This window comes from Sorex araneus, chromosome 8 (assembly GCF_027595985.1).
Source record: "Sorex araneus isolate mSorAra2 chromosome 8, mSorAra2.pri, whole genome shotgun sequence".
NCBI lineage: Eukaryota > Metazoa > Chordata > Mammalia > Eulipotyphla > Soricidae > Sorex > Sorex araneus.
The window spans coordinates 56044986-56072904 of NC_073309.1; the positions used below are offsets into that span (position 1 = coordinate 56044986).

Genomic DNA, 27919 nt, shown 5'->3' on the forward strand with positions numbered 1-27919 from the left:
CCAGTCCCCGGATGCTGGAAACCAGTGTGATAAATGACAAAGCATAGGGTCCGGTATGCTTACTGAAGTCCATGTTAATTCTGTTTTCTTACACAAATTGCAGGGGGGTGGGAGGTAAAAGGGGATTGTGGGGCAGGCATCCCATTCCTGCCCCCTCCCGCTGCCAGAGCTGGCTCCTCCCCCGCAGGCGGGCCTCACTCACACAGGCCTCGAACCCTTTTTTCCTCCGCTGCCCAGGGGCTGGGTATGATGATCAGCTGGGAAACGTTCACCAGGGTGCTCAGCAGTACCTGCGTCTCCTGATCAAACTCAGAGATGTCCAGCCTGGAGACCCCAGGGAAATCTCCTGAATCTTCCTGGGGGTGGGAAGTGGGCAGTGCCGCCACCAGCTCCAGTCTCCCTCTGGGGTCCCTCAGGAGGCAGGGCACTGCTGCAACGGAGCAATGCAACCCATGCCTGTCTCAAAGATAAGCATGGGTGGGGGCAAGCCCAGCAGCTGCTCTCGGCATCTGAGGGAGGTCACGGCAGAGCTCGGGAAGCCCCCAACCTCACAGGGAGCAGTGCATAAGAGGGCAGAGGACTGGGTGTCTCCCAGCCAAGCAGTCACAGATGATGAGTGGGGGTGGGCTGCTACTGGCAGCTGGCCATGCCCCCTGGGTGGCAGGCCATGCCCACCAGCGCCCAGTAACTCTCCTTAGCACTAATGGCTCAGCCAAGCCCTGCCCAGAGGATGCTGGAGCTTAGGCACAGGGGTCAGAACTCCCTGTTCACCCAGCCCCAGCCTCACCCTTAAGCTCTCACTCACCCCAGAACCTGCAGGCTACAGCTGGTATTGCTCAGGGCAGCACACAGACTGGTCCCACTGGGGTCCAGTCTGATGCCATCCAGATTCAGGCTCCGCAGTGACTGGCAGGAGGTGAGGGCAGAGGCCAGGTCCGTGCAGCAGGCAGAACTGAGCTGGCACAAGTCCAGCCTGCCGGGAAACAGACCTGAGTCGCCTGAGCTGGGGCTGCTGGGCATACCCCACCCTCGTGCCAACTCGAGATGTCTCCATGCCCTGCAGCTGGAGACTGCTGTGTAGTCAGGGACTCTCACAGCGCTGCCCCAAGGACTGCCAACCCTGCTCTCAGGAGCTGCCCTTTCCCTCCCCAATGGACCCCCTGTCACTGCCTGAATCCCTGAGTCCCCCCAACTCTCAGAGTTAGTGCAGGGCCCGGAGGGAGCAGACAGGCCTGCTGCGAGCATGCCCTCACCCCAGGGTCTCCACTTTGCAGTTGGGGTGCTTCAGGGTGGCACACAGAACCTGGACACCTGCGTCCTCCAGGACGTTCCCCCCCCCAGCTTCAGGGCCCTCAGCTTGTCACCAGTGAACAGTGAGGAGAGCTGCCTGCAGCAGCCGGCACTGAGGTGGCAGCCCACCAGCCTAGGGGGGAGGAGCCGCACAGGCACACAAGTGTAGACACAACCAATTGCAGAGACATGCACACATCTGCCCGCATACAGGATTGGAGCCACAGGACAGCTGGGAGGGCATTTGCCTTGCATGCGGCCAACCCGGGTTCAATCCCCACTATGGTCCCCAAGCCCCACCAAAACTGATCTGAGTCTAGAACCAGGAGTAATCTCTGAGCACCATCATGTGGGGCCCCAAACAAGTAACCCACAGACACAGCACGCCTGCAAGTGCCGCAGACACATGTCCACAAGTGCCCACAGGCAGACACACCCCTACGCCTCAGGTGATGTCTCTCTCGCTCCCATCTATTTGTGGGAAGAAATACTCAAGAGCTTCTGGAAGTGAGAGGTTGGGGGAAGCATGATGGGAGTCAGGGGAATGGGGTTGACAGAACAGATGCCACAGCCCAGCAGTGGCCCCTTCCCCTCTGCCCTGTCACCCCACAATGCCATGGTTCTGCTCTCATTGAGGGGTTTGACCCCTATTATCTTCAGGACCCCATCCCTGTACTCACATCACTGCACAGAGGGGCCTCATAAGGACTGCCCAAGCTTTTATAGCGAAACCACCACCTTGCATGGACCATGCAGATGAACCTGCATCTGTGTCTGTGTGAGTGCACAGGACTGGGACGGGGCTGACGCCCATCTGGGACCCTCAGCCATGGCACAGCTCACAGCTGATGGGTAGAAGCTGGGGATACAGTTCAGCACCCACAAAACACAGGACAAGCCCTTCATCCTCTGCCCCTCCCCCAGAGTGATGGGATGGTGGAGCTCACAGCTGCTGGGGAAACTTCAGCCTCTCCCACTTGCAGCCCCATTGCCCGTGTCTGCGTGGGGCACTGGGCCACACACCCCAAAGTGAAGCAGTCTCCAGGCCTGCAGATGGGCTTCCTGGGGCCCTGGGACCTTCACAGGGGCCACCCCTGTAGAGTGTGACCCCACTCCTTAAGCCAGGACTACCCGTGTCCCACCTACCATAGCTGGTGAATGCTGCTGTTCGGGTACAGGGCTTGGCACAGAGACAGCGCCCCGCTGTCCCCCAGGTGGTTGGAGCTCAGGTCTAGAAGGGTCAGGGACCTGTTGCACAGCAGCACCTGGGAGATGTGGTCACAGGAGACAGATGACAGGGAGCAGCTCATCAGCCTGCGGGGATGCACACTGCCTCAGCCTGACACCGCAGGGCACTGCTGAGTGCAGCCATGTGCTAGAGTGCTGGGCCTCCCGTGCCCCCATGGTCATGCCGCGTGGAGGGATTCAAATGAAAGAAAGGGTCAGCTCCAGGTCAGGCACCACCCTGGATCATCCCAGTGGGGACACAGTTCTTGCCACTGACTGGAGTAGATGGACTGCACAGCCTCCTCTCCACCCCTGGCTTTGCTTGAAATGCATTAAGAAGGCTGAGTGCCAAGGGCTAAGAGCATGAGTTTGCATGTGGGAGATATAGTCTGGAACCTCAGCACCACTAGGTCCTGAGCACCAGAGGCCACACCGCCTGACACACAGCCACCCTCTGAATGATGTGGGACTCGGCACAGGGGGTGGGTCCCAGAGTACCAAATGCACAGCCCTTCCTTGACTCAGCAGACTATCATCTTAAAAAAAATTGGAGGGCCTGAAGTGATAGTACAGTGGGTAAGGTGATTTGCCTTGCACACAGCCGAGTCGGGTTCAATTCCCGGCATCACATATGGTCCCCTGAGCATCACCAGGAGTAGTCCCTGAGTGCAGAGCCAGGAGCAACCCCTGAACAGCACTGGGTGTAACCAAAATAAATCAATTTGGAGGGGACTAAAGCAATAGTAGAGCTAGTAGGGCACCTGTCTTGCACGCAGCAGACCCGGGTTCGATCCCCAGCATCCTATATGGTTCCCTGTGTCACCAGCAGGAGTGATCCCTGAGTGCAGACCCAGGAGTGGCACCAACCCCCCCTGCTAAATTTGGAGGGTTGCTGTGCTTGGCCCTCATGCCTGGCTCTGTGATGCCAGGAATCCTGCTGGGCTGTGTCACCTGCCAGGACAGCGCCTTCCCTATGCCACCTCACGGCCCTAGCCTGCAGTCACCATTGCAGGGAGCCACCACTGCACCAGCTCTGGGCGCTCCCCGCAGTGCCACCTGCCCCTGAAACATTCCCAGACAGACCTGAAGTGTCTTGTCACATGGAGAGGCCCCGCAACCCACCCCTCCCTGGCGTCACCCCACTCACAGCAGCTGCTCCAAGGTACAGTTGGGGTGCATGAGGCCGATGCACAAGGTCCCTCACACCTTCATCCAGGATGGGGTTCTCCACCATGGACAGCACCTTAAAGTGCTTGTTGGTCTTGAGCACTGAGGCCACATCCCTGCAGTGCTCCTTCAGGATGTTGCACTTCCCCAGCCTGCGGGAGGTGACGGTGCAGGTGACCATGGTCCTGGCTCCAGACCAAGAATGGTGACACCCAGACTTTCTTTTGATTTGGGGCCACACCCGCCAGTGTTTGGGGGGACCAGGGAATGCCGAGGATGTACCCGTCAGAGTTCAGCCCTCTAGGAGCCCCCAGAAACCCCCCTTCTGAGCCATGCCTGTGCCACCCTGAGAGGGGGTACGGCGGAGGCCACAGAGGGAGCACCCTGTCCCCCCGACACACATGAAGCAAAGAATAACCCAGAGCTCATCTGAACTGTGTCAGGGGTTGGCGGGGAGCACCTGGGTCCAAGTCCCCCAGAGTTAGGATTTCTCATGACTGGGCACTGAGGCAAGGACTTTCCTGGAGTCACCTGTGCCTGAATAATGTGAGGTACTCTTCCTCCCTTCTCACCCAGATTTGGACTATGCTCAACACATGCACTTGTCAAAAACCAAAGCCAGGCCAGATGGAGACAGACAGGGAGTGGGGGCAGCAACCTCAATGGGGAGCAAACTGCTGGGGGCAGAGACTTTGCCCTGGGCACCCACCCCCCACCCCCTGATCTCAATCCTTCCTGCAGGGGCTTCTGCAAAGAGGCGCTCGGTAGGGCACCGACACAGCACACTTGCGGTGCAGGGAAACTGGCTGTGCTCACACTGCCCCCATCCCTCCCTTGTGCTTCATATATATATGTATATATATACACACACACACACACACACACACACACACACACACACACACACACACACACACACACACACACACACCCCACCCACCCACCACCACCACCACCACCACCACCACCACCACCACCACCACCACCCCCCAAGCTGTCGCAGGGAAACTGGCTGTGCTCACACTGCCTCCATCCCTCCCTTGTGCTTATTACACACACACACACACACCCCAGATCAAGCTGTCGCCTCTCATCTGTGAGTCCTGGCTCTGCGTTTCCTCTCCGAGTGAGGCGCCTGAGGCATGCCCCAGTCAGAGCACTGCACAGCAGAGATAGCACAGGAGCCATGAGGAGTCACTCAGGGCACCTCCTGGCCTGGGAAGATGAGATGAGGGTCTTCCAGGGGGCTCTTGGCCTCTCAGAGTCCCCTTCCCCCAGAGATGCAGAGGCCTGGGTGGGGCAGGGTGGTGTACAAGGCCCAGCCTGAAGCAGCGGAAGTGGATGGGGGCGTGGCGGCCCAGACTCACATCAGCTCCTGGACGCTGCAGTGAGGGTGCCTGAGGGTGGAACACAGCTGCTGCACCTCCACCCGGGACAGGCAGGAGCCGTAGAGGCTGAGGTGTGTCAGGCGAGGGCTGTGGGGCAGGAGCTTGAAGAAGCTGGAGTCCTGGCCCAGCTGAGGTATGGACGAGCACCTAGCAGGGAGGGGCAGGTAAGAAGGGGGGCCGAGGATTCCCTGAGGCCAGACATCCCTGTCTGTCTGCACACTGGGTGTTCCCCAGCAAGATACACAGGCCAGAGATGGCTTCAAGCAATGTCAGCACTCCGCCTAAGAAGGGACCCACCCCCCTGTCTATTCTTTGTTGACAGTTTTGGTTTGAGGGTCACACCTGAAGGGGCTTGACCGGGCTTTATGATGGGGGCTGGGAGTCTCAAGTTTTCCTCTATGGTCTGGGGATGGGCCTTGGGCAGGACTAATCTCTCTAGCCAAGAAAACCTTGTTTTTCAATGTTGGGGACAACCACACCCAGCAGCGCTCAGGGCTCACTCCCGGTGGGAGGCAGTGATCCCACGTGGTTCTAGGGTGGCCTCATGCAAGACAAGTGCCATAGCCCGGTGCTGTATTCCTGACCCTGAACTTTCTCAGAAGAAAGAGATTTTGCGGGATTTCTAAATTCACAAGTGGGATCTGGAGAGGAGCAAGCAGCAGCCACCCCCAAGATGTGTCCAACAAGGTGTACCTCAAGAGAGGCTGAGAGGGGGCGGGAGCATTAGCACAGCGGGTAGGACATTTGGCTGACCGGGGTTCGATTCCCAGCATTCCATATGGGGATGAGCACCACCTGAGCACCACCAGGAGTAATTCCTGAGTGCAGAGCCAGGAGTAACCCCTGTGCATAGCCAGGTATGACCCCCCCCCAAAAAAAAAAGAGAGAGGCTGAGAGTGGGGTGCAGGGACGAAGAGGGAGGAGTTCCCATCAGTGCAACACTCCAGAAGCTCATGGGAGAAAATCACAAGCCCTGAACCTGCCCTATTACCCTCCCTTCGAACTTCCAGCCCAAATCCTGGGGGATTAAAGCCAACCTTGCTACCTAGTTCTTCATTACCAAGGAAAGGCAGCCTGAAGGTTCGGGGCCGCATGGCAATAGGACCAAGGTTTAGAGCAACCAGGCACTCCAGAGATTGGGGTTCTTTTTGCTTTTGTTTTCTGTGTTTTAGTTTGGGGGCCACACTCGGCACTCAGGTGTTAGTCTGGCTGTGCACTCGGGGATCACTCCTGGTGAGGTTTGGGGGGCCCTATGGGGTGCCGGGGATGGAACCCAGGTAGGCACGTGTAAGGCAAATGCTTTACCTGCTGTCCTATCACTCTGGCCCAGGAGTTTGGTTCCATTCCCATAGAGCCAAATTCCTGCTTCACTTTCTTTCCTTTTCATTTTTTGCTTGGTTTGGGGATCCCCCCAGCAGTGCTCAGGGATCACTCTGGCTCTGTGATTGGGGCTCACTCCTGGTGGAATTCAGGGAACTCTAACGCATCTCAGGGACCGAACTCAGACTGACTGAATGCAAGGCCAAGTGCCTCCACCACCCCTCTCTCGGACCCCAAGAAGGATAAACACATATGACAAGTCTGGCTAAATGAAAGCCAAACCAAGGCTACAGTCTGAACAAGAACCCCGAGACCAAAATGTGCAATTCACATACCACAAATGCCAGATTCAGGGCTCACCAGTTTGACCCCCACCACCCTGGCCAGTGGGCCTGCCCACCGCCCAGGGGTTCCTATTACTGAGTTTCAGGTGACCGTGTGTCGCCCCACTTACACCAGCCACTGAAGCTTGCAGGCCTGGCAAGCCAGTGCTTCATAGAGAATCACCAGGGACGCTGCATCCAGTGTGGAGCAGTCCAGTTGCAGCGTGGAGAAGCTGGAACAGTTGGTGAACACCAGGCAGAATTCCCGCCACGCCGACAGCCTTCTCTCGCTGTGGGCAAAATCACGCTGCCCTCAGCCACTTGAGCCCTAGGCAGTCCCAGGCCTGGACTGGGAAAGGGTCCAGCCTGGTAAACTGAGCTGGCATGGCCCAGTGGCCTAAGGAGGGGACTCAGGCTAGAGCCAGTGGACAGATCCTGAGAACTATTCGGTGTCAAGGTGTTATCCCACCCCCTGCCCCTCTCCTCAAGGGCACCCCATTATCATTTCACTCCGCACCCCCCTCTCCTCAGGGGCACCCTGTTATCCCACCCTCACATTTCCTTCAGGGGGAGCCGATTATCCTTCCCCAAATTACCCTCCCCTTGGGGATTACGCTGTCACTCCACCCATTCACATCTCTTTCCGGGGGTGGCCCCCGATTCCGCCCCTATTTCTCTGTTCTGGGCTGGTCCTGTTTGGGGGCATCTCAGCAGCCCTCAGGAAGCCCTGGGGCCACTCCAGGTGATTCTGGGCTACTGGGGTCAGGAGATCCACGCAAGGGGCCCAGGATGGGGCGGGGGAGCCCATGCTTGGTGGACCATGTGGTGCTGTGGGGGCCCGGGGTCCTGTCCAGACCAGGAAGGGAACAGGGTCTGTGGGGGTGTCCCGTTGGGTGGGGTGACTAGAAGACACCGACGTGCAGACGTGGGTGGGCCTGCCGTGGCCCCTCCTCGGTCCGAGGCACAGACTCACTCTGCCGGGCTGGCGAAGGAGGGGTCGAGCAGCAGGTGGAGTTTCCTCAGCTTCCTGAAGCTTCAGAGGCAGAAGGAGGTGAGGAGGAGCGACTCGGTGCCGCGCAGAGTCAAGGTCAGGTCGGGGAACAGGTCCATCATCTTGCCCACAAAGTCCTGGTCCTGCGTTTGGTACAGGCAGCTGAACAGCTCGTGCAGGTTCCCGGGGCGCCGGGCCACGTGGCACTCGGCAGAGTCCCGCAGGCCAGCCATCACCTGGGCCCGGGTCTGGAGGCCCCGCGAGCCACGCCCAGCGCGTGCAGCAGGTTCTCGGTCATGAGGCCCACCAGGAAGACGGCAACGCGCGCCAGGACACCACAGGCCGCGCCCAGCGAGGCCTCCAGCAACTGCGCCACGGAGCCGCCGTGTGAGCCGAGCACGTAGCCCAGCGCGGCTCAGAAGGCCTGCAGGCACGCGTGGGCGAAGGCCACGCGCCCGCTGCTCTGCACCAGCAGCCCGCGGCGCTGCTACGCCGCCACCTCGGCATCCGACAGCCGGTGCTGGGCCAGCTGCACGGGCCCGAAGGTAAAGACGCCGGCCCATGCACCCTCAGCGGCCAGGGCGCCCAGGCCGCAGAGACGCTCCAGATTCTGCGTTGTTCCCCGTTGGCGCTGCAGGGGAACACATGCGTGAGGGGAACACATACAGGGCCGTGGCGCTGGTGCCCAGTATCCTGGGTGCCTGCCCCTGCGCCAGCTGCTTTTTCAGGCAGTAGCACAGCAGCCAGCACCCCAGCGGGGTGCCGTAGCGCCGCCTCAGCCCCGGCTCGCTCTCCACGTAGGCCAGGGAGGGAGTTGCAGAAGAAGTGGCCCAAGTACTGTTTGCACGCTGACCCTCGGAAGCCACTCAGCATGACGTGGGCGGCACTCCGGCCCTGGAAGGAGCCCTTCTGGACGTCCTCCTCCCTGCAGTCCAGGGCCACCAGCAGCACAGCCTCCGGCAGCACGCGACCCTGCAGCAGGCTGCCCAGCACCGTGCCTGGCGCCGCCCGCTGCTGCCAGTGCCCGAAGCCACTGCCCTGCCCCTCCACATCGAACTTGACGAGATCCAGACCACGACCAGGATTCGCTCTGGCTGTTGGAGCACGGCCTCCAGGGCTGTGCTGTGCTGGGCCAGTTGTGGGCCAAAAGTTCCTTCACGCTGGTCTCGGGCACCTGGTTAAGGTCCCAGCAGTTGACAAGGAAGATGAAGGCAAAGCGGTCCTGCCAGTTGCTGCCCTCCGCCCAGTCCAGCATCAGCCTCCTCAGCAGCGTGGTCTTGCCCATGCCTTCCGGGCCGCCCAGGATCACCATGGCGAGCTGCTCCTGCAGGGCAGGCTCGGAGCACAGGGCCACCAGAGTGTGGTACTCGCTCTTCGTGGTCTCTCGGTAGAAGCGGTTAGGCACGGGCAGCTGAGAGTCCACAGTCCACACTCGGCGGAGGCTCTCCTGCATGTGGGCCCGGTAGGGGTCGCTTGGACCTGCAGGTGGGGAGGCAGTGAGGAGAGGTGGGGGTGCAGATGCCAGCCCGACGGCACCCACCCAGCACTCAGCTGCACCCCAGGGTCCCACCGAGGGATCCTAATAAAGGCTCCAAGAGGGGAGAAAATGGGGGCAGGACTCCATGCAGGGAAGGAGGAAACCACCAGCTGACATCCAGACGACAAGGACTCCCCAGGAGAAGCTGGGTGGAGAGGGGCCCGATGCATCTGGCTGCACACATCGTTCTTCTGGGCCCTCCCTAGCACTGCATGTGGGGCCCTGTGCACTGCTAGAAGTAGCCCCTCTTGGTGTAACTTCCCACAACAGAGCAAGAATAAGAAGTAGAAGAGGGGCTGGAGCGATAGCACAGCGGGTAGGGCGTTTGCCTTGCGTGCGGCCAACCAGGGTTTGATTCCCAGCATCCCATATGGTCCCCTGAGTACCGCCAGGAGGAATTCCTGAGTGCAGAGCCAGGAGTAACCCCTGAGCATTGCCGGGTGTGACCCAAAAGGCTTAGGGAAAAAAAAAAAAGTAGAGGAAAGCCTGGATCACCCTTCCCTTGAGTGGCAGGACAGAGCGGGACTGGAGGCTGTCAGGTGGGAGTGTGTCTCTCAGCTCTCTGTGACTGCCTTTGAGGGGAAGGATATGTTATTTGACGTGTCTGACACTATTGTCTCCTTGGTTGGGACTGACAGTTCAGCCCTCTATATCTGATATATCCTGTATCAAAGGATGGAGCAAGCATATTCGGAGGCAGGGGAGAGGAAGAACCCCAAGTTTTCTCACTCATGTCTGCCCCTAGACCCCAAACCAGGCATGCTGGAGCACTCTCTGGGATCCTCCTGCCTCCACAGGTCCCTGTTTCCTGGTGGGTGCGGTGGGCCGCCCTAATATGGAATGACAGCCCCGCCATTCTGAGAGGCCGGCAGCCAGGCACAGGCACTCCCTAAGATTCAGATCAGAGGCAGAGGGTGGGGGTGGCCCCCAAACCCTGCCACCCCACTCTGCAGCCCTGACCATACCTTGCTGACAGTTAACATCCTGCCTGCCATGCTGCCCCTACAGAGTTACACAGCGACACAAGGCTCTCAGGGTGCACAATGCTAGCCGGTTTCTGGATGTACAGCCACCAAAATTGAATTTAAAAAATTAGGGGGCCAGAGCAACAGTACAGAGGGTAGGGCATTTGCCTTGCATGTAGTAGACCTGGGTCTGATTCCCGGCATCCCATATGGTCTCCCAAGCACCGCCAGGAGTAATTCCTGAATGCAGAGCCAGAAGTAACCCCTGAGCATTGCCTGGTGTGACAGAAAATAGCCAAAAAATAAAAGTAAATAAAATTAAGGGGCTGGAGAAATAGCACAGCGGTAGGGCATTTGCCTTGCACGTCACCAACCCAGGTTTGAATCCCAGCATCCCATATGGTCCCCCGAGCACTGCCAGGAGTAATCCCTGAGTGCAGAGCCAGGAGTAACCCCTGTGCATTGCCGGGTGTGACCCAAAAAGCAAAAATAAATAAATAAATAAAATCAGGTGCCAGAGCAATGGTACAGCACGGAAGGCACTTGCCTTGCATGTGGCTGACCCTGGGTTCAATCCCTAGCACCTCATATGGTCCCCTGAGCACTACCTGAAGTGATTCCTGAGCTCAGAGCCAGGAGAAACCTCTGAGTGTTGCAGAGTGAATCCCCCAAAGGAAAGAGAAACCCAAATCAGCTGAGCTGAAGAGCTCTCACCAGGTGTCCTTTCAGAAGGAGTTACAAATAGAGTCTGGGGTCAAGGGGGGAGAGGTGCAGGAGGTGGCCGACCCTGGTCCCAGCCCCCCACTTTGTGCCCAAATGTTACCAGCAGGGCTGGGTGGCCTGGCCGGTCTCAGGCACAGCATCCTTTTTTTTTTTTCTTTTTTTGGGTCACACCCAGCGAAGCTCAGGGGTTACTCCTGGCTTTGCACTCAGGAATTACTCCTGGCCGTGCTTGGGGGACCATATGGGATGCCGGGGATCGAACCCAGGTCGGCCGCGTGCAAGGCAAACGCCCTACCTGCTGTGCTATTGCTCCGGCCCCAGGCACAGCATCCTTGAGCCCTTGCAAGGAGCTGCCAGCCTGGGAGTCTGACTGGGAACGGCAGAGGGGCCTCTGGGTTGCCTGCACCTGTCTTGGGAGCCCCTTGCTCTGGGCTTAGGCACCCCCGTCACTGCCCTCCTGCTCCACGTACTCTGCATCTCAGCCTGAGCCTTGGCCCAGAGGTCATTGCGCTGGACCTGCAGGAACAGGCTTAGCAGCAGCTCCCAGGCAGTGCTCCCGGGGTAGTGGTCAGCAGCCTGGCCAGGTCCTCTTTGTCGGCCTTCCTGAGCTCATACCAGGGGATGGGCTGGAGGCTCAGCTCCAGGGAGGCCTGCTGCAGCAGCTCCTTCAGCTCTTCCTCCCTCAGCTCCTGCAGGTAGCACAGCAAGCCCAGCTTGAAGAAGTACTCGGCCATGGTGTGCAGCGGGCCAGGTTCACCTGGGGAAGAGCAAGCAGAAGCATCACCTGTGCAGAGTGGCCTGAGGTGGCCCAAATCCGTTTGGGCCAGTGGGGAATGAGCTTCCCACTTCACCACAGCGAGCTCGGGCTTCAGCATGAACCAATGCTCATGTCGATTCATGCTCAGCCCAGCACCAGGAGAACTGTCAGGCCAAGCGTGGTGGGGCCCAGGAGGTGCTTGGAGGGTTGGGGCAGAGGGCTGCATGTGGGAGCCCCAGGTTTGAGCCTTGGTACCCCATGATCTCCCAAGCACAGACGAAGAGAACTCCACCAGCAGTGAGGTGGGAGAGACCCCGAATGCCACTAGGTGAAACTCAAGACTCCCCTGACATGAAGCTTGGGGGACCTCAGATCACTCACAATTCACATGACCCCCAAAACCTGCAGAGGAAGCAGTGCAATCTGTCCTGGTGGAAGCCTCCACCCCCGTATTCTGAGCACCGCTTGGGAGTGCCACTGTCACTGTCACTGTCATATAAAAGCGCTTAAGCTAGAAAGTTTCCCAGACTTTTTTTTTTTTTTGGCTTTTTTAGGTTATTCTGGATTGTACTCGGGGCTGACTCCTGCCTCTGCTTAGGGGACCATATGGGGTGTCAGAGATCAAACCTGGGTTGAGTTCCTGCAAGGCTAGTGCTGTTCCTGCTGTACTATTGTTCTGGCCTCCCCAAACTAATTATTCTGTACCCCAGGGACCTAGCAAGTTACAGACTTTAAGGATGTTGATGCATCTAGCAATATCACTTCACACACAGAGATAAAGAGGCATGATCACAGTTTAAAATATATCTCTTGGGGCTGGAGTAGGTAGGTTTCAGTGGGTCCGGACCTTGCCTTTAGATTTTTTTCTTTTTGGGTCACACCCGTCACCTGGCACATGCACTCAGGAATTATTCCTGGCGGTGCTTGAGGGACCATATGGGATACTGGGAATTGAACCTGGGTCAGCCACGTGCAAGGCAAACGCCCTACCCACTGTGCTATCGCTCCAGTTCCCTGGAGTTTGCCTTTCATGCAGCTGATCCAAGTTCAGTACCCTGCACCACATATGGTCCCTGTTAGGACTAATCTGAGTGCAAAGCCAGGAGTAAGTCCTGAGTACCGCTAGGTGTAGTCCCCAAACAAAACACCCACATTTCTCAGAGGCAGGAGCAATAGTATAGCTGGTAGGGCGTTTTCCATGCCTGTGGCTAACTCAGATCCAATCATGCAGGACTGGAGAGGTAGTACAGTCAATTAAGGTTCTTGCCTCACACACAACCCACTCCTGTTTGATCTCTGGCACCTCATATGATCCCCTAAGTGCAGAGCCAGGAGTCAACCCTGACAAAGGCCAGGTATGGCCCTAAAACAAACCAAAAAAATCCTGCTTTACATGTATAAGACCTTGGTTCAATCCACAGCACCTCACAAATAAACAGAAACCAGGGCCAGAGTGCTAGAACAGCAGGTAGGGAAACTGCCTTGCATGTGGCAAATGCAGGTTTGATTCCTGGCACCACTTAATGGTCCCCCGAGCACATCCAGGAGTAATTCCTGAGTACAGAGCCAGGAGTAACCCCTGAGCATCGCCGGGTGTGACCCAAAAAGACCAAAATTAAAAAAAAGGGAAACAAAGCAGAGATCTAGCTGACTCTAAATGTGTGTTGCGCTGCAGGGTCCCAGAGTGCACTGAACTGGGACTCGGTGGGAGAAAACCTCATTTATGAATGAGCCACTTTGCAAAAATACTTTTAATGGCTGGAGACAAGGGTGTGGCCCAGCAGTCTGGAGTGCTGAGGCTCTACGTTCCCTCCAGGTGCCAGAAAATATCTTAATTGTTAATAAAAAATTATCAGAAACTTCCTAGGAGTACATTTCCTCCCTATCCAGATCTGAAGATATAATAAATGAGATGTGTCAGGGGGCTGGAGAGATAGCACAGCGGGTAGGGCATTTGCCTTGCACGCGGCCGACCCGGGTTCAAATCCCAGCATCCCATATGGTCCCCTGAGCATGGCCAGGGGTAATTCCTGAGTGCAGAGCCAGGAGTAACCCCTGTGCATTGCCAGGTGTGACCCAAAAAGCAAAAAAAAAAAGAGATGTGTCATCTCTACTCTGGTGTGTGGGGAAGCAGACATTAAATGTAGGTGTAGGGGCCAGAGATGGGAGGAGTTAAAGTCTTTGCCTCGCACACAGATAACCCTAGTTCTATCCTGGCACCTCATGGTCCCAGGTGCACCTCCAGGAGTGACCCCTGAGCACCGCCAAGTGTGTCCAAATGAAGCCCGTACCCTTCAAAAATTTCATTTTAGGGCCCTAAAGAATTTTATCGGCAGGCTCTAGGGATAGTAAACAGGTAGGACATTTTCCTTGTGCGCAGCCAACCTGGTCTTGAGCCCCAGCATCCCAAGCACCGTGAGGACTGATTCTTTTTTTTTTTTTTTTTTTTGGTTTTTGGGTCACACCTGGCGATGCACAGGGGTTACTCCTGGCTTTGCACTCAGGAATTACTCCTGGTGGTGCTCAGGGGACCATATGGGATGCTGGGATTTGAACCCGGTTGGCCGCATGCAAGGCAAACACCCTACCTGCTATGCTATCACTCCAGCCCCAACGAGGACTGATTCTTTTTTTTTTTTAATTTTTTATTGTGGAAAGTTACAAAGTTACAAAGTTTTCAGGTTTAAATCTCAGTTATACAATGCTCGAATACCCATCCCTTCACCAGTGCTCATATTCCACCACCAAGTATCCCAGTATAGCTCCACCCCGCCCCCTCACACCCCAAACCCCCCCTCGCCCCTAGCCCCCCACCCTAAGCCCCCCCCGCCTGCCTGTGTAACTAATAAATTTCACTTTACTTTCACTTTGATTGCATACAATATTTCAACAAAACTCACTATTATTGTTTGGAGAGTCTCTCCCCTAAAGTCAGACCTGCTGAAAAGGAAGCATTAGATAATTTGTTTTCCATTGCTGAGGATGAAGAAGTATGAGGTCGAGGACTGATTCTTGAGTGCAGTCAGGAGCATCCCTGAGCAGCACCAGGTGTGGGCAACACCCCCACTTCAAAAGGAATGTTTCAGGCGAACCCCCAATTGCCAATACATCAGGAAACAACTGTGTCAGATGTGTTTTAATTTTTTTTTTTTTTTGCTTTTTGGGTCACACCTGGCAATGCACAGGGGTTACTCCTGGCTCTGCACTCAGGAATTACTCCTGGCGGTGCTCAGGGGACCATATGGGATGCTGGGATTCGAACCCGGGTCAGCCGCGTGCAAGGCAAACGCCCTACCCGCTGTGCTATCGCTCCAGCCCCTGTGTTAGATGTGTTTGTGTCAAACCTCAGCAGAGTTTCCAGGACAGGGTATACGGAAGCCAGTCTCCTGGGGGAGCAAAGCCCTGGGGAGGGAAGCAGGCTCCCCTCCAGTCTCCCCCTGCTAAATTATCCTTCATTAATAGAAAATGTTTTCCAGTAGAGGCTGTTACTCTGAAATTGTTCCAGCAGTGATCCTCCTTCAAATGCATAGTCCAGTTCGTAAAGGCACTATGCACCCTGCTTTTGTCTCAGTCTCTCGTCTTACCCCACCAACGGGAGTCCACTCCCGTCCCCACCATGGTACCTTTATCACCAGCCAGTCCCACCCTCAACTTCTCACTACGCCTGTCAGCTCAGAGTCGCGCTTTCTGAAGTGGCCACCAGGCGGAGCCACCATGCGTGAAATAGCCGACCTCGGAAACGAAGGCCCAGCAAGGGGAAGCTGGACACCAGGGGCCCACTCAGTTAGCTCACTAACAGGAGAGTCCTGTAGCTCACTGACAGGAGAGGTCCTGTTCCTGTAGATCAAGTCAAATAGAGCTGCAGCCTGGAAGGGTCTAACCTCCCACTGGCTCTGCACCCTGCTGGTCCTAGAAAGAGTTACTGTGTGTCCTGTGTCCACCCCCCACCCCATACACACACAGATGTGGTTTGGACGGCCTGAGAAGGCCTTTCTCAGACATCCACAAACTGTACCCTAGAAATGTGGCCCAAACAGCGAATTCCCTCCTGTGGATATTGCACCAAGCAAACCGACTTGCTTGTTCTCCCGCCTTCCTCTCCAGTGGGAACCATCTCCTTCAGGGGCAGAGTCCCTGAGTTCTTGCAGAGGCCAGAAAGCTCTAGCACCCAGCCCTCCCTCACGCTGGGTGGTCAGGTACAGGGGGTCTGTCCTCAGACACTCTCCAGCTTGCATGCAGTCCCCCACTGACCCCTGCTCCATCATGTGCCCTTCTAGGCCCTGTCACTGGTTCGTCAAAGTTCTCAGCCATCGTTGAAGGGAACTCAGTGTAAAATAAGCTTTTCCTAGACTTGCTTCATGCAAAGAGCAAGATAGCCACAGGCCTTTCCCCTCTCTGGGGCTCACGATAAAGCTCTGGCCTTCCCGATCTCCCCAAGCGCCATGACTCCCACCCAGGGCCTCGCTAGGCCTGAGAAGATGCTCTTCCTTACTGCTACTCTGCCAGTGTGACTCTGTCAGGAATCAGCCCTTCTCTCCTGCTTCCGCGGTGGAAGCAGAGTTTGGTGATGATGTGCCGCATGCACTGAGCCCCCGGCCCACTCAGGCAGCACTGACCAGGCCCAAGGAAAGGAGTCTCCTACCGTTGTCCAGCAGGGTGGGTCAGGCTGAGACACGAGAGCAGAGAAGGGAGAGGCCAGTGCTCGTGGGTCCTGCAGCTGCCAAGACCTGAGCGGTGCTTGCCAGCAGGACTCTTTAAGTTGCTGCACCTGACTTTGATTGGCCGCAGGCTCCCCCTCCCCATTGGCTGAAGGGGCCCTGCCTGCCTCCCCACAGGGGTGCAGGAGAGGTGAGTGTCCACCACAGGTGTGGGCCCTTTATGACATTCCAAAGAGGCAACAAATGTGCATTCCATGGCTCCGTGCAGTGTGGTATCAGCACAGCGGCAGCTCCTGGTGCTGCATTCTGCCCTCATCGCTAACATTACGTCACACTGCACAGTGTCACACTGTGGGTTTCAGCACAGCCACGACATGGCCTCAGCTATTGTGTTCACACAGCACATTTGTGAGCCACAGGTGGTACACGCTAGCCCCAGGGCTCCCACTCCCACTGAGGGGCGGCCTGGAGGGGGGTCAGGGGCTGCTCCCCTTCCACACTGCCCTCACAGGAGTATTTGCATCTTGGCACCAATGCACGTTCACACAAAAGGAAGAGGGAGATTTTCTTCACTGGAGGGAGAACAGTGACGTCTGCAGTTTCCAGCGTGTAAATCAGTGAAGAGAGGTGCAGTCCTGGAGCAACAAATCCCCACCGTGGGGCCACGGTGCCAGGCGTCCTCCTGCCCGTGACCATGGACAGCCCCAGGTGCTCAGTGTCAGACACAGGTGGGCTTTGCTCTTCGTTTCCACTCCATTTCCAACTGTAAAATCCTCCTGATGTGTTCAGGTTGCTGCCTCCAGCAAAATGATATTTTTATTATTTAGTTTGGAGGCTATACCAGATGGTGCTCAGAGCTTTCTCTGGGAAGGCCCAGCAGGGAGCCCTGTGTGATGCTGGGAGGGGACCCCTGCTTAGGTGTCTTCCCTGCAGTTCTATCTCTAGCCCTGAGATGATAGGGTTTTTTGTTTTGTTTTGTATTGTTTTTCACAGTTAAGTCTAGTTTCATTTATTTATTTAATTTTAATTTTTAATTAGTACCACCGTGAGGTACAGTTATAAACTTATGAACTTTCGTGTTTGCATTTCAGTCATACAGTGATCATTTACCCATCCCTCCACCAGTGCCCATTCTCCTCCACCAATGTTCCCAGTATCCCTCCCACCACCCCACCCTGCCTCTGCGGCAGAGCTTTCCCTTTTGTTCTCTCTCCTTTTGGGTGTTGTAGTTTGCAATAGAGGTATTGAGTGGCCATCATGTTTGGTCTATAATCTACTTTTGGTTCACATCTTTCAACCCGAATGAGAAGATAGTTTTTTAATCTCTATTTGTTTATTTTTGTGTTTTGAGCCACAGCCAGTGATGCTCAGAGCTTACTCCTGGCTCTGCACTCAGGGATCACTCTGGTGGTGCTTGAGGGGCCATATGGGATGCTGGGGATTGAACCTGGGTCCCAAGTGCAAGGCAAGAAAGTACCCGCTGTCGTATTGCTTCAGTTCCTGAGATTCTAAAAGCTGGACTGCAGTCCACTGTGCTCCTGACACCTTCTCACTCTTTCCAAACCTTGAGTGAGCTCTACCCACCTGCCTCCAAGCATGGTACTACTCCTGATGGGCTAACGGCCTCCACCCAGCATGAGGAGCCTTCTAGAACATTCCTGCTTCAAGACCCCAATCTTTAACCTTTGTTTTTGTTTTGGGATCATACCTAGCAGTCCTCAGGGGTTACTCCTGTCTCTACATTCAGGAATAACTCCTGGCAGGGCTTGGGGGATCATGTGGGGTGCCAGGGATAGAACCTGGTTGATCATACTCAAGGCAAGTGCCCTACTCACTTGGCTCCCAAACCATTAATTCAATTAAAAATCAACCCACCCAACTCTAAGCTTATCAAAGATGCATGAAATCACTGACAAACCCAGTTTCTTTTCTGCGTTGTTGCAAGGCAGAAAAGTGTCCCAGGAATAAGGTATCTTCGATCATTTGATCTGTGTGAGACAGCTAATAAGCAATCTTGGCCAGTATCAAAGGTACTACAGTGATTAGTAGTTAAATATCACTCCAGGGTTCTTGGAGATTTTATTTCACCCGAGAAGAACCTGTCAAATGGAGCATGTGTTGTTGTACATGACTCTGTTTCTGGTATTATTCCTAGTTTACAACCAAGCTAGAAACAGAAACTCCCCCAGTGACTAGGCACAGAGGGCTGGGCCCCCTGGCCCATGCTCCCGACAGGGCTGGTGATGCTGAAACATAGGCTGGTTCCTGGCCAATCATGGATGTTTTTTCATGTATCTTCCATAAGCACGCCCTGGGGACTTCACTTTCTAGCTGTAGGACTCTCTCCCTTCCTCCCTCCCTTCCTTTTTTTTTTTTTTTTTTTGCTTTTTGGGTCACACCTGGCGATGCACAGGGGTTATTCCTGGCGGTCCTCAGGGGACCATATGGGATGCTGGGAATTGAACCCGGGTTGGCCGCATGGCCTACCCGCTGTGCTATCGCTCCAGCCCCTCTCTCCCTTTCTTGGGCTTTCTCTGTCACAGGAATCCAGGTGGCAGGAGACAAAATGTGGCCAGATGCCACAGCTCTTGGCCCTGGGTCTCTGTGTCCACACCCCCAGCCCTCTCCCTGGCCAGTTATGTCTGCGGCGGGTGGGTGCGGCGAGGAGGCACTGGATGGAGGCTGGTACTAAGCTGTGGGCCCCGGTTGGGGGGGGTCCCAGCCCTGTAGAACTACGGGGAACCTCCTCAAAGACCAGTGGTGCTTGGGCGGGACAGAAAGAACAGCAGGCTAGTGTTTGCCTTGTAGGCTGAAAACCAAGCAAACAAGCAAGCAAACAGGAAAACCCCAAAGGAGCAAAGAATGATAAATATAAAAACAAACAACTTCGGGACTGGAGTAATAGCACAGCGAGTAGGGCATTTGCCTTGCACACGGCCCACCCGGGTTTGATTCCCAGCATCCCATATGGTCCCCTGAGCACTGCCAGGAGGAATCCTGAGTTCAGAGCCAGGTGTGACCCAAAGAGCAAAAAAAAAAAAAGAAAAAACAAAAACCAACTTCACAGGCAGCGCTTTCCTAGTGTAAGATCCTGAGGCTGCTGGGGTTCAGGGAAGTGCCTAGTTCCCCGGGGAACCCCGTGGGTGCCGGCTAATGAATCAGTAGAAATGCAAGGGAGCGCATCTGCCGGTCATCCCTGCACTGGTGTCTTTCTAAGTGGATCTCTGCCTGGACATCAACCCTGCCAACAACCTCCTGGTCATCTCTGAGGATCTGAAGAGTGTCCACAGCATCGGATAGTGCATGAAGGGCGCTTCCTGCAGGCCACGTGAGTGCTGGGCACCCTGGCCTTCACCTCTGGGCGCCATTGCTGGATGTTCTATGTGGAGACAGAGGATGCTGGGGACCTAGGCGTGTTCGAGGACTCTGGGGAGCACCAGGAGGTGAGCATCCTGTCAGAGGTCAGAGGAAAGGGAGGTAGCTGGCCAACACCCAACCCTTGACAGAGCTTCACGTGACCCCCCACTTGCGGCACCTTGGGGTCCACCTGGACATGACTTTCCAGAGCATCTCCTTTCTGAATACTGCCACTGAAGACCACATCTTCACCTTCACCATGGTCACCACCTCGGGAAGCTCCACGCTTTCTTCTCCCTTGTCCCTGCTAAGGATGCTCAGAGGGTCCTGAGAATCTTCCCTGTGGTGAGCACTTCTGATCTCATCCCAGTGACACCTCAAGGGGACAAGTTGCAGGCCCCCTCCCCACCATAGGGAGGACTAGGATAGCCGGGCGGGGAGCACCAGGTCCAGCGGAAGCACAACCAATGCTGTCAGTGCTCCTTTCCTCCAGGACTCAGACGGGTTCCATTGAGTCACTGACTCAGCTCAGCGTTCAGAGTTCTCCTTCCTGTTTGCTGTAAGATGGGCTGGTGTGTTGCTAAGCTCATCCCTGAAATTAAAATGTGCATGTGACAATGGCTTGTTTATTTTCCAGAGGAGGTAGAAAAAAGAGTTAGAGGGGCTGGAGCAATAGCACAGCGGGTAGGGCATTTGCCTTGCATGCGGCCGACCTGTGTTTGATTCCCAGCATCCCATATGGTCCCCTGAGCACCCCCAGGAGTAATTCCTGAGTGCAGAGCCAGGAGTAACCTCTGTGCATTGCTGGGAGTGACCCAAAAAGCAAAACAAAAACAAAAACAAAAAAACAAGAGAATACAAACACAGGCCCCCAAAGAGAGTGCAGTGAGGGAGGCATTTGCCTTGCATGGGGCTGACCCAGCTTTGATTCTCAGCACTACACAGGGTCCCCCAGCCCCACTGGAAGTGATCCCTGAGCACAGAGCCAGGAGTCAGCCTGAGCATCTCGGAAACAAGAAAAGATATAGTTGTGCTGCTGGGGATTGCACCTCCCCATTAAAAAGCAGAACTGGGGCTGGAGTGATAGCACAGCAGGTACAGCGTTTGTCTTTTGTGTTGCTGACCCGGGTTCGAATTCTGGCATCCATATGGTTCCTCAAGCACCGCCAGGAGTAATTCCTGAGTGTAGAGTCAGGAGCAATCCCTGAGAATTACCAGGTGTGACCCAAAAAGCAAAAAGAAAAAAAGAAAAAAAGCAGGGACCTTCGAGGCACTGTGAGGACACTTCAGGGGATAGAGAGAGGGCACAGAGATGAACTCTGAGCTAGGAACCCGGCGAGAAAGGCCCCAGAGCTTGAAAGAGTGCCGACACCCACAATCATAACTTAGATTTTGTCTGTTGATTTGGGGCTGGGGCCACACCTGCTCCCAGGCAGACCCCTGGAACCGCCCGGAGGCCATGTATGCCAGGTGCCAGCCCAGTTTGTTTCACATGCCCTCCCCACCCCAGAAAGATCTGGATTTGTTTTAGGGCCACACCGGACAGTGCTCAGGGCTGACTCCTGACCCCGTGTTTAGAGGTCACTTCTCATGGGGCTCAGGGGCTCTATGAGGTACCAGGGATTGAACCTGGGTTGGCTATGTGCCGGATAAGTGCCAATTCCTGTCCTGCCAATCTGGCCCCTTAGTGCAAGTTATTTTTGGCCACACCCAGCAGTGCTCAGGGCTGACTTCTGGCTCTGCACTCAGGAATCACCCTTGGTGGGTTCAGGGGACTATGGGGGTGCCGGGGATTGAACCCAGGCAGGCCACGTGCTAGACCACTGCCTTCACCCCTGTACTACTCTCTGGTCCCCATTGAGTTTTTAAACTCTGGGCAGAGGAATCATGGATGAAGCTTCTGGATTCCAGTGAGTAGAGAAAATTTATTCCAGGCTCTGAGAGTTTCCGTAGCGCCCCCTGGCACCCCAATGGATTCTCTGTACTTCAGTGCCCACTGCTGAGGCAGCACGTGGACTGTGCGGATCTCTTGGGGAGAAGCCCTGAGGAGGGAAAAGGCCTGTCCATGGCTGATGTCAGCGTGGACCGGGGTACGCCATCTTCTTCCATTGAAGCCCCCCCAACTCCATCTCTTCCTGTGCCCCCATCTAGTCCCATGCTGCGACCTCCGATTTGTGCAGTTATCACCTTCAGCCCCTTGAAATGTTCAAGGGGCCCCAGGGGCCTGTCCTGCACAGAGCTCTCAGGAGCCCTATCTGCCATTGTTCTGGTGAAACAGTGCCCTGTCCTGTCCTCGGTAAGCCTGGCTCCCACTTATGTGTAAGCGTCTGTCCTACCGAGCGCAGAGATCTCTGCCTGGGGCTCTCTGGTGCTCAGCGATTCTCCCAGCAAGCAGGGCGCAGGTCCAGGGCTCCTGCAGGTCCGGAGGTGGAGGGCCGGCCTGTTTGGGGGGATCCAGGAATGTGAAAGGGGGCTGGAGTCCCAGGTTCAGTGCAGCACCACCCCAGGGGTGGCCATTGAGCACTCACAAAATACAACCACGACTCACTTTCTCTTTATTGGGGGCCACACTCAGCCGTGTCAGGCAAGCTGGGGTGGGGGTCTGTGTGGTGCCGGGAAGTATCCAGCTTTGCGAGCACCTCCTCTGTCCCGCCTTTTCTGCCCGAAGCTCTCCCTTTTTGCCACAACTCAAGGACAGATTTGCTACCTCACTGAGTTTGGCAAATAACATTCTTATCTGTTTGTTTTTATTTGGGGGCCATCAGGACAGTGCCTGGGGGCTGATTCCCAACCCCACCCTAAGGCCTACTGTTGTTGCCAGGGATTATTTCCAGCTGTGCATGCTCCACCACTTGAAGCTGGGCCTTGAACCTGAGCAGAGAGAAAGGGGGGAGGGGGAAAAGGGGAGGGAGGGGGCAGAAGAGAGAGGGAGCAGGGGAAGGGGAGGGGAGGGGGAGGGGTAGAGAAAGAAAGAGAGGAAGGGGGAGGGGGAGTGTCTCCTGCACTCAGGACTGACTCCTGGCTTTGTGATCTGGGATCTCTCCTAGAGAGGCTCAGGAGGCCAAATGGGCTGCTGGGAATTGAACCCGGGTCAGCCACGTGCAAGGCAAGCAAGCGCAGTACCCACTGGCCTCTTTTCCAGTTCCACAGTGAAACTCCTGGTCGCAGTCAGAGTGTGATCTCACTGTGAGAGATGGTCTCTGCTGCTTTGCAAGCAGAGTAAAGGTTCTGATCCAGTGACTTCCTCAAACTTCCATCCTCACCTTCGTGAGGCTGACCTAATGCGACAGGAAGCTCAATGACACTCCAGATGCCATCATCTCCTTCATTACTTTTTTTGTTTATGGGTCACACCTGACAGTGCCTAGTATGGTGTGCCGGGCACTGAATCCAGGTTGGCCCGTGCAAGGCCAGCACCCTATCCACTGTGCTATGGCTCCGGCCCCTCCTTCGTTCCTTTCTTCCTAGATTTTGTTTAGATTTTATTTTTGGGAGAAGGTACACCTTCCATGCAAGAGAGTTGCTCCTGGTTGTGCTCAGGGGAGGGTGGTGCTGGACTCCCTGGGTGCAAAACCTGCACACAGTTTACTAAGCCTGTCCTAGTCTCGCTCCAGAAGTGACTTCAAATCTGAATTGATTGACAAGACTAAAATTGAAAATATATTTAGACTGGAACAATAGTACACTGGTAGGGTGCTTACCTTCCTTGCACATGGCCAATCCAGGTCCGATTGCCAGCACCCCATATGGTCCCCTGAGCTCCGCCAGGAGTGATCCCTGACGTAAAGCCAGGAATAGAACCCTGAGCAGTGTGGGGCATGGTGTGATGGGCACTGGAGCAGGTAAGACCCGACCTTGCAAAGCAGCCCAGAAGTGAAGCCTCACAAGAAGGAGTATCTGGGCAAAGTTGGCAAGAACAGGGTGTCAGCCAGTACCAGATGTTCGGCCTTGAGCCTCACTTGACCTCCTAGTCACATGAGCCCTAGACACAGAAAACTGTCACGTATGCTTAGCAAGTCATCCTAACCACAGTAACTAACCTTGATGGGGATTGGGCCAGGACAAAACAGAGCTGGAGAGGTGATAGGCCACTAATGCTGAACTTTATGTGATTGAGCCTTCCTGTAAACCGAGGCCCTCTATAAAACGTGTGTATCTGGCAATAAGGTGAACAGCCATCAGCTGCTGAAGGTCGCCTGTCATTCTTTGCCCCAGGTCTGCAGGGGCCCGGTGCGAAATGTGTCTGGGCACGTTGGGGGGAAACTTCCCCAACAGAGCAGCACCCTACCAAAAGAATAAATAAAATGGGAAATTATATTGATTTAGGGATTGCACCAGGGTTGTAATTAATCCTATTTAGTAGTTCTTAGGGGCTGTTGACGGGAGTTTTATCTTTCTGGTTCAATCTGGATTAAGGAGGGGCCGGCTGGGAAGTGGGTGGGCAGTTCCAGATCTGACAGAGCCTGGGCTGGTCCCCTTGCACTCAGCTCTGCAGGTGACTCGTAGCAGGAGGACAGGAGGACGTGGTGGAGGCCAGGTGAGTCCTCCTGGGGCTTGTGTGTGGCAGAGGGGAGAGCGCCCCTGGGAATATATCTATGCACTCAGCCAAGGTTATCTTGGGTGCCAGGATCCTTGCAGGAACCAAGGGACACATCAGGGGCTCTTTGGCCACACTGGGACACATGCTGGGTGCCAGGGATGCAGCGGAGCTGGGCTGGCCGCAGAGAGACAGCTGTCCCCACCTCACTCGTCCCAGCCCCAGCCTCCACTAGAGGGTTCTGTAACCCCACTGGCCACAGGGGCCAGTGCAGCAGGGTGCTCATAGAAAGTCGGGGACTCTGGGTATGTGGTGTATGTTTCCTAGGAACCCCTCCAGGTTCTTGGTATCTCAAACAAAAAATGTGAGGGACATGAGACAGTGAAGCAAGAGGTTGGAGTGGGGTACAACAGAGAACATTTGCCTTGCTCCAGGCCAAGCAGGGTTTGGTCCCAAGAGCATTGCCAATCATGACCCCTGTACCCCAGGCCAGGAGTGAGACCTAAGTACGGTCAGGTGTGGCCCAAAGAAAGTAAAGTAGAGAAGAATGTCTGACCTGGGTGTTTGGTTCCCTTGTCTTGGGGGCTGGGGGCTGCTATACCTCTAGTATCCTTGGAGAAAGCCAGACACTCTTTCTTTTTTCTGGTTTTGGGACCACACGGTGGTGCTCAGGGGTTACTGCTGTCTCTGTGCAGGGGCCTTACTCCTGGCGCACTGGGGGACCATAAGGGATGCAGGAATCAAACCGGGTCAGATGTGTACAAGGCAAATGCCCCTACCCGCTTCGGCGGGGTCCCACAGTTTTTCTTACTGTTTTATTTATTGCCACTTATTTTGGGGGCGGCTGCTCCCTGTGGTTGGCCTGGGCCACCCACGTTTTCTAGCTTCCCCCATCTTAACGATCTCAGATATCTTGGGTTTCTTCATTTGTTTTGTTTTGGGTCACACCAGGTGAAGTCCAGGGCCTCTCCCCTCCCTTTTCGGGTGGGGGTGGGTGTTTGTTTCTGTGTTGGGCCACACTCTGGCGGTGCCCAGGGCTGACCCAGCTGTGCTTACGAAGAGGAACGGAGGGGGCGCCAGGATTAGAGGACCCGGCGCTGACGACCCCCTCTGCTTCCCTCAAGCCATGGCTGAGCACTTTAAGGAGGCAATCACGTGTGTTGGCTGCCGGGAGGACCTGGTGCGGCCGGTGCTGTTCAAGTGCGGCTACGTGTGCTGCATCCACTGCATGCACAACAAGCAGAGCGAGGACAACGGCACCTTCCAGTGCCCGGGCTGTGCGTGTGTGTTGCTGCCGAAGGAGATCGTGCCCTACTGCCAGCTGGACGAGCTGGTGGCAGCCACCCGGGACCTGCAGCCGCAACTGGAGAAGCTGCTGCTCATGAACCCGTGCGTGAGGAAGTTTCACGGTAAGGCACCTTGTGCTCTTGCTTCTTGCTGTGTTGAGTTAGGGACCACAGTGGCTGCGCGCAAGGGTCACTCCTGGCGGGGCCCAGTGGACTGTGTGTGGGGCAGGACCAGCACCTGGCTGTGTCCTAGCTCTCCCGCCCTTTCCTTTCCTTTTAAATGGCTCTCAGGAGAGCGGCAAGGTCAGGGCTTGCTCTGCGTGCGGGAGCCGCCCAGGTGCTTCTCCCATCACCTGAACACTGCAGGGAACAAGCGCTGAGCACAAGTATGGCGCCGAAACACAAAAAGCTTCCTAAGGTTATGAGTGCAGGCTTAGCAGGCTGAGGCCATGCGTCTCACAAGGGTTGGGGTCCAGTCCCTGGCACTGCACAGACCCCTGAGCACTGAGTCAGAAGCAGCCCTCGGGCCGCTGAGTGTGGTCCCACACAAACACAATAACGATTGGGGCACTCAGGTGCAGGGGCTAAGGACGTGCAAACAGCGCCCCTTCTGTCTCCCGCATGACGTGTCCCTCATCCTGAACTAAAGAATCACCCTGGGACCCCCAAAACATGGCGGCTGTTTTCTGGGCAACCTGACACCCCGCCTGAAAGGCACACAGCCTAAGAGAGACCCGAGCCTGTCCCTCAGTCCCGTCTCCCTCCACAGCATGAACATCTACTGGTGGCCTCCCTGGGAGCGCAGGGAGCCCTTGGCCTGGGGCAAGTCTACTGTCACTCATTTTAGGTCAACAGTTGTGTCCTCTGTTATCTCACACTCGTGAGCAGGCAAACGGCTCTATCCATCAAATGAAATCATGATGTGCCCAGCAAAAGCACCATTACTGTGTCCAGAGCCCACTCTCCCTCCACAGTGGTGTCCATGTGTCAGAATAGTCTTTACCAAGAGAAAACCTGTGTGATCACAGGAGCCCAACCCTAATACTCTAAAACTCAATGTTACCCTAAAAGCCTGCTTTTGGGTGTAGCAGAGTCCCAGAAGTAAGTGGAAGGGAGGGGGGCATGGTCTTGGGGTCTCACTCCCATCCCCTTCCTGTCACTTCTGCAGAGGATGTGACCCTGGATGCCTCCACGGCTGCCCCCAGCCTCTTTATTTCTGAAGACCTGAAGACGGTCCGCTGCCGCTCTCTCAGAAAGATGAGTAGGACCAGCTCAGAGGGCCCGAAGCATTACTTCTCCGTCCTGGGCTCCCCAGCCTTTAGCTCTGGCCGTCATTACTGGGTGGTGGACGTGGGCAGCTGTGCGGGCTGGGAGGTGGGGGTGTGCCAGGAATCGGCCCGGCTGAGAGGAAGGACCACGCGTTCCACCCGGGCTGGCTTCTGGACCGTGGGCCTGAGGGCCGGGAAGTACCAGGCCTGCACGCTGCCACCCACAGAGCTCCGTGTGAACCATGGCCTGCACTGGATTGGGATCTTCCTGGAGATCGAGTTCCGCAGGATTTCTTTTTTCAACCTAAGCAACAAGTACCACATTTTCACATTCACTGAGATACCCATGGGGGAGCTGGTGCGCCCGTTCTTTGCACTGGTCAATGAGACGAGGGATCCCAACAACATCCTGAGAATCTGCCCAAAGCCCACACCAGGCCCGCTGGGTCTTGCTGAGGCAGCAGCTGGCCTGGACAACTGATCTGGTGACAATGTCCCGGGCATGCACAGCCACATGAAGACTATCCATGCTTATGAACACGTGAACGCGTGAGTTTATCAGTAAATAAAATGTGGATGTAACACTATACACTAGTTATTATTTTGTATACTATAGAAACGAGAACTCGACCATATATATTTTTCACTTGCACATGACTGAAATGTATTTGCCTATCAGTACATGTTAAACATTTTCCAGTAACATGTTTTTCTATTTTTTTTTTTTTGAGGGGAATTGACCACACCCAGCAATGCTTGGGGCTTACTTTTGGCTCTGCACTCAGGAATCACTCCTAGCAGTGGTCAGGAAACTATATGGGATGTTAGGAATCAAACCCCAGACAGCTGCATGTAAGGAAAGTGCCCTCCCCGCTGTGCTCTCACTCCAGCCCCAAGCATGTTTTTCTTTTTTTTTGGGGGGGGGGGTCACACCCAGCGATGCTCGGGTTACTCCTGGCTTTGCACTCAGGAATTACTCCTGGCGGTGCTTGGGGGACCCTATGGGATGCCGGGGATCGAACCCGGGTCGGCCGCATGCAGGGCAAACGCCCTATCCGCTGTGCTATCGCTCCGGCCCCAAGCATGTTTTTCTGATTGCAAAAGGAACAACATCCAAGGGTTGAA

The 27919-nt window shown here is 55.6% G+C and overlaps 2 protein-coding genes across 2 annotated transcripts; one reads left to right on the forward strand and one right to left on the reverse strand.

The window, feature by feature from the left end:
* Positions 1 to 412: 412 nt before the first annotated feature.
* Positions 413 to 11665, reverse strand: NLRP9 (NLR family pyrin domain containing 9). The gene is given in 18 exon segments (XM_055146489.1): positions 413 to 509; positions 806 to 973; positions 1254 to 1336; positions 1339 to 1423; positions 2437 to 2604; positions 3665 to 3714; positions 3716 to 3836; positions 5052 to 5219; positions 6847 to 7005; positions 7655 to 7697; positions 7759 to 7954; positions 8014 to 8073; positions 8206 to 8337; positions 8457 to 8782; positions 8785 to 8823; positions 8826 to 9185; positions 11402 to 11500; positions 11503 to 11665. Coding segments are annotated over 18 exon segments (2517 nt in total).
* A 13701-nt stretch (positions 11666 to 25366) lies between these two features.
* Positions 25367 to 27275, forward strand: LOC101555045 (ret finger protein-like 4A). Its single transcript, XM_004617001.2, has 2 exons — positions 25367 to 25649; positions 26695 to 27275. The coding sequence occupies exons 1-2, from the start codon at positions 25367 to 25369 to the stop codon at positions 27273 to 27275; spliced, it is 864 nt and encodes a 287-aa protein (XP_004617058.1).
* Positions 27276 to 27919: the final 644 nt, after the last annotated feature.

What these genes read in the sequence shown, in the direction of transcription:
- LOC101555045 (XM_004617001.2), top strand. Translation starts at nt 25,367, where the DNA reads ATGGCTGAGCACTTTAAGGAGGCAATCACGTGTGTTGGCTGCCGGGAG. An exon ending in GTGCGTGAGGAAGTTTCACG is followed by an intron (nt 25,650 to 26,694) that starts GTAAGGCACCTT and finishes TCACTTCTGCAG; the next exon opens with AGGATGTGACCCTGGATGCC.